Raw genomic sequence first — 6,171 nt, forward strand, 5'->3', positions numbered from 1 at the left:
CTTCTTAAGCTCCCCATACCAATTTTTGAACCTAGGGTTTCACACACTGTAGGTGAGTGCTCTACAACTGACCTATCTCCCAGCTTTCTTATTTCTTAATTTGACAGGATTTCACTTAAGTTCACCGGGGCAGGTCTTAAGCCTATGATTGTCCCACCTACCTCCTTAGTAGCTGAGACTACAGATCTGGTAACCCATATTAGACCTTAAGGGTATTACAAATATTAAACTCCAATTCAAGGAGAACAGATAATTTACAACAGCAGTTTTTCTTCTGGATGTTGTTGATTTTTATGTCTTTGAGACTGTGTCTCCTGTATCCCAGGTTGGCTTCAACTTGCTACACAGTGGATAACCTTGAACTTCTTGATCCTCCTCCACTCCAAGACCTCCCACTCCAAGTGCTGACACTAGTGTGGGATACTACAGGAGCGTTACACAGTGCTGGAAACTGAAACCAGGACTCCAGATGTCCAGCAACACCCAGAAACCACTCTTCCAGCCCCTCAGCCTTTTTGCTGTGTAAAAGTGTAAAAGTCAAGAGTTGAGACCTCCACATCATCCCCGTCAAGAAGCTAAGGGAAGAGGATCATAAATCCGAAGACAGTCTGGGCTAGCTACATAAAGGATTCTGTCTCAAGATCTAAAAACTTGCAACTTTAAGAGAATTTTAATCTAGTTTTGAAGAACATCTTCCTTAAGGAATATACATTTATCAATTTATAAAAACCATATTTACCCACAACTCTACATTAAGAGGCCATGCCTTAGCCACTACTGTTGACTGCTCTGAACTAGTGGTGGCAAAGCTGGGAATCCAAGGCTACCAAGGCCTTGACATGCTACAGCATTGAGCCACTTTTTTTTTTTTTTAAACGGGAGGCTGGAACTGTAGCTCAGTGGTAGAGGATCTGCTTACTATGTACAAAAACTTTTGCTTAAATACCCTAACTGGAGGTACAACCTCCCTTAAGCAATTCACTCATCTTGAACAGAAACAAATATGGAATTTATAGCTAGGAAAATGTCATACTATGAGAGTAGGTAGCAGATTCGAGGAAACTGAAGAAGAAAAATATAAACAAGAGCTACCTTTTAAAGTATCTGTGATTTACCAGACATATCTAATATAATTTTGTCCAATTCCACAAGCTATGTTGATTGAGATATCAACTGAAACACTAAACTAAGTAGGAAAAATAAACTCAACAGAAATAATACAAGTGACATACAATTGCTATAAAATAGATTTTACCGTTAAAAGAAAAAGTAGCTACGGTGACATCTATCATTTCAGTGCTAGAGAGGCTGATGTGAGATGTTGTACTCAAGGGAAACTTGGGCTGCTCAAGACTTACAGAGTCTTGTTTCACCAACCAATGCTACTGCCAAGGGATGGGGTACTGGCAGATCACTTACTTAGCATAATGCAAGCCACCCCATATACCCTGACACAATAAAAGCAAGTCACTAGGGGTTGGGGATTTAGCTTAGTGGTAGAGCGCTTGCCTAGCAAGCGGAAGGCCCTGGGTTCAGTCCCCAGCTCTGAAAAAAAGAAAAAAGAAAAAAGAAAAAAAAAAAAAAAGCAAGTCACTAATACAGAGAAGAATGTAAGCAGTAAGAGAACACATTAACAACCTTCATAAAATTACTTAGAAAGGTTCTTGATACCCTTCCATGTCTATGGAAGACAACTCTAATCCTCACACTGAACTTAATCTTTCAGTATAATTCACAGTAGGTATTACAAACTTGCTTGTCACTATTGAGAGCTAGTCTCAAATACCATTCACCTTCTTAAAGAACTGAAAGATTATGTATTTATTGTTAAGGAGTCTATAATAAACATTTGTTTCACAAGACAAAGGACTCTTTAAACTTTATCTTATTTCCGTTTCTTCCTTTGCTAAGAGAATAAATAGTCAGCTGTGGTAGCTCACACTGTGGTTCCAGCACTCAAGGGGCTGTAGCACTTAACTGGGCTACCTATTGGTCAGTTTCCAAAGCCACGGAGCCACTCTGGCTACAGAATGAGACCTTAATTTAAGTTTAAAATTTTTTTACTTAAAAAAAAAAGGGGGGGGGGGGGCTGGAGAGATGGCTCAGTGGTTAAGAGCACTGACTGCTCTTCCAGAGGTCCTGAGTTCAACCACATGGTGGCTCACAACCATCTGTAATGGGGTCTGATGCCCTCTTCTGGTGTGTCTGAAGACAGCTACAGTGTATATAATAAATAAATAAATCTTAAAAAAAAAAAAAAAAAACACCTTAAAGAGAATAAAACATCTAGTCAATACAATTTTAACTAAGAAAAAATGTGTTTTAGAAAAAAACTAACCCTCAAAATTGAGTTCTAGAAAACTAAGTTTTTGGAAGCTCATTTTTAAAGACAGCTAACCACCTTTTACTGCGTATCAATAAGGCTGAAGGCAAATACTTCTAAGTTGGAGATAAAAAAGCTTCTAGTTTGAGAAATGAGCACATAACACACATACATATGGCTGATACTAAAAACTTGGCTTTAAAGCTTAAAGAAATACAGGGTGATATGAACAATGGAAAGAACATCCATCCTATGTGTCACCTCCTCCCAAAGAGATGTCAAGGCAGAAGTCTCCAGGAAGTAAGCTGGAAGTGAGGGAGATGAACCCCAGGAGGCACTGTGGGTGATGGCCACCATACAGTAAACCAAAGGGAAGAGGTGCAGACTCTGAACTCTTTCCTTCAGCTTGTCACTATGAAGCTCTGGCTTTCCTGAAACTCCCTATTCACACCAGGCTGGCCTTGAACTCACAAAGATCCACTTGCCCCAAGTGCTGGGATTAAAGGCGTGAGCTAGAGTGAAGAGTCTTGATGCAGGAAGCTGCAAATGTACTATTAGTGCATGGTATAAATGGGAAACAACAGTCTACGGAAGACAAACCACCAAATATTCTATTAAGAAACTAAGAACAGTCAGGATTCCTGGCCTACCACCAGTTAAACAAACATACATTTGACACCAAATTAGGAATAAGAACTCCATGAAAAGGAGCTTTTCTCCATCCCAACTTCAAGCACAGAATGTAGTGACATGACATTAAAACAGTAAATTACTTTGAAAAAGTATATACTGTCCATTAGGAGAAGTCACCTTATTAAATTACACTTTTCCTAGTAAGTTTCTACAGAAGCTGGTGAGGAGGTCTGACTTAATAAACATACCTATGTATAGCCTTAATTTCCTGTTATTTAAAGAAATCGAAGAGTATATTAAAGTTTTCACACTCCATAGAATAGCGTAAAGCACCCCTGCCCTTGACCTTCCTTCCCTCTTCCTAAATCAGGAGTGAAATGAGCCGTCTGTAAAGATCACAGTCTAAAATTTTATATATGTCAATTCTCTTTTGGACAAGTCAACACACGTTTTAAAAAATGAATTTAGGGCTGGGGTGTAGTTCAGTGGTACACTTTCAGCACTGCAAAACGCTGAAAAGTAAAACTTCATACCTGCCTACGTTACCAGAGCACACACACAAGGTAAACGAAAGCAGATCAACTTTGTTCCATAAGACAACTATTTTCAGTACATAAACATGACACCCTGAAAGAGGAGTGAATGTCTGGGCAAGTTACTTTGGGGGAGGGTAACATTCATTTAGTTTTAAGTTCACAGAATACCTGTTTTCTAAAGACTTTCATCTCTACCTGTATCTTTTTGCTTTTTGTTTTTGTTTTTGGAAACTGGGTACTTGGGAGGGGGACAAAAAACTTCCCAAAGATTCCTCGCTGAGATACGAAAAGAAAGCCGATCACCCCACCTCCCCCGTTCTTCCTTTTCCTGCGGATAGAAGACACTTCGCGGGCCCCAAACCCAGGCTCCAGCTCTTGGCAGAGACATCAAAGCCAGGGCCGCAGCTCCGACTCACCTCCTGGATGCGCCTCCTGGCCCGCTGAAGCACCTCTTCGTAGCCCTTCTGCCGCAGCTCGCTGAGGCTTTCGTAATACTCCTCCGGATCATCCGTCTCGGTGAAAAGCACCTGGGAAAGGATCTTCCAGCCACACGTGTCCAGGCCGTGGCCCAGGTAGACCTGGAGTTGGTAACATAGAGCGTCGATCTCCTGCTCGGTCATCTCGGGGGCGCCCCCAAACAGCACCGTCCACATGCCGGACGGCTCTTCGGGGAACACCGGCAGGCACGGCTCCAGCTGGGAGTTCACTGAGCACAGCTGCTGATGCACGGCCCGCAGATCCTGGAAGGAGAAAAGCCCGGCCCAGCTGCATTCTTCAGCCGGAGACTCCTGCTCCGCGGCGGACGGCGACTGCTCCGAGTCGGGGAGCGGCTGTGGCGCCTCGTCCTCCCTCACCAATTCCAGGACTTCGATCTCCTCGGAGACCGCCCCAGAGGCACTCACCACCCGCACGGACGACACCGGGGGCGCCGGCGGGGTTGGCGTGGCACCGGCGGTCGCATCTCGGGATTCGGCGCCTCTGCGGTGCGGGCTGGCCTTGGCCCGCACGGGGCTACGGAGAGGACTCTCCGGTCCTTTGGCGAGCGGACCCCGAAGGGAATCCTCCCTCAGGCTGCGCGCGCTGCGCGGAGAGCCGCTCTCAGTCCAGGCCTGGCTCTTCCGTGGCCCGGGGCTCCGGAGCGCTGTAGAAGAGGCAGCGGCCTCCGGCCGACCCCTGGCCGCCGGACTGCCGGGCCCGCGGCTTCCATCAGATGCTGACGTCCCCGTCTGTTCCCGGGAACCGCTCCTCTGTCTCTGGGCCGTCCGGTTGTGACAGGTTATAGCAAACTTGCCTTCAATCTCGTTCCAGGCCACAATGAACACAAACTTGTGCTTCTCGCGCTCGTCGAATACGTGGGGCCGCACCGCCACCCAGTCGGACTCAAGTGTCTCCTCCAGCGCGAACGACATGGTAGCTCCGGTGTCCGGCCAAAGGGGGCCGCCCGGCCGAGTCTCCGCGACGGTCGCGCCCCCAGCTCACCCTTGCCCGGCGCCTTCAGCCATCTTAGCGCGCCGGCCGCTCATCCACCGGCTCCTTTGTGGCGCGACTCTCAGAAGAGACAATACGCAGCCCGGAGCAGGTAGTTCACATGGTCACGTGCGGCCGGATCTGTTTACAAGCCGCTCGCTGCGGCAGCGCGGGGCCCTGGGCCGCCGGGCCGGCCTGCGTGAGCCCACGGAGCTGCGTGCAGAGACGCTGAGGCGCGCGTCCGCCGCTCGCCGGGGCCGACCTCCCAGCCGCCTCTCTGCCTCCCCGCGACCGCGCCGAGCCAGCCGGAACCAGAAAGCAGACTCCTAAACCTCCAGTCTCAGCATCGCCACAATGTTGCCATTCGGCTGTGACGTCGGCAGCTCCACGAGGGACGTAAACACGGGCACGTGCGGCACGCTGCTGACGCGGCGGCGGTGGCGGCGGCGGCGGCGCGCGTCCCGGCGGTGCCCCGCCCCCCTTCCCTCCGCGTCCCCCTGTAGCGCTTGCGCGCCGCCGCCGCCGCTCTGGGCCCCAGCCCCGCCCCCTTTTTCCCGGGCTGGGAGTTTGTGGCTGCGGGGTGACGCTTTTCTCCAAGAGGAGATACTGCTGCGTCTGGCTGCACAAGTGGCCTTGAACCCCGGGAAAGAGGAGCAAAGGCAGAGGAACACTGAGACTTTGTTCAGGGACCCTTATGTAGCCCTCCTTCACCCTGAGTGAATCTGGATCTCAACTGTGTTCAGAACGTACCCTAAACAGTTCGAGAACTCTGCCACACTTTACAAGGCTAAGCCAAAGGGCTCGATTCTCCCCTGAGATCCTTCAGACACAATTCAAGACAGACAAGTATCAGAAGACAACTCAGTAGAATACTGAAACAGTACAAAAAAATTCAATTATGTTCTAAAGTGCGTGAACATTCATCTCAATGTATCCCTTTTATTGCTCCTTATTGGGTACTGTTCTGAGAATCTCTTTGGGCAGTCACTGCGCTAAAGTTTTGAAGTTGTATTCAATTATCAGAGTTCCCAAAGAGCACAAACAAAAAGTTTTTATCAGCCTGGAAGGCAGTGCATGACTATAACCCCAACACTTGGTGAGTAGAGGCAAGATATGGGAATTCAAGGCCAGCTGGAGCTGCGAAAGACCTTGTTTCGAAAGCAAGACATAAAAATCTAATTATTCATACTAAGCTGTGTTGAAACATTCCTA

At 47.8% G+C, this 6,171-nt stretch overlaps 1 protein-coding gene across 2 annotated transcripts in view; it reads right to left on the reverse strand.

Annotated features, from left to right (window-relative positions):
* The window catches only part of Jmy (junction mediating and regulatory protein, p53 cofactor), a 64,913-nt gene extending 59,503 nt beyond the window's left edge, over nucleotides 1-5,410 (reverse strand). Inside the window, exon 1 of one of the 2 annotated variants that reach the window (XM_039103451.2) lies at nucleotides 3,909-5,410. In XM_039103451.2, the coding sequence (XP_038959379.1) occupies nucleotides 3,909-4,901 (993 nt within the window). In that variant the 5' untranslated portion in view covers nucleotides 4,902-5,410. The remainder of the gene's footprint in view (nucleotides 1-3,908) is intronic. The other variant, XM_039103452.2, reaches the window with a different exon arrangement.
* Nucleotides 5,411-6,171: the final 761 nt, after the last annotated feature.

Source organism: Rattus norvegicus, chromosome 2 (assembly GCF_036323735.1).
Source record: "Rattus norvegicus strain BN/NHsdMcwi chromosome 2, GRCr8, whole genome shotgun sequence".
Lineage (NCBI taxonomy): Eukaryota > Metazoa > Chordata > Mammalia > Rodentia > Muridae > Rattus > Rattus norvegicus.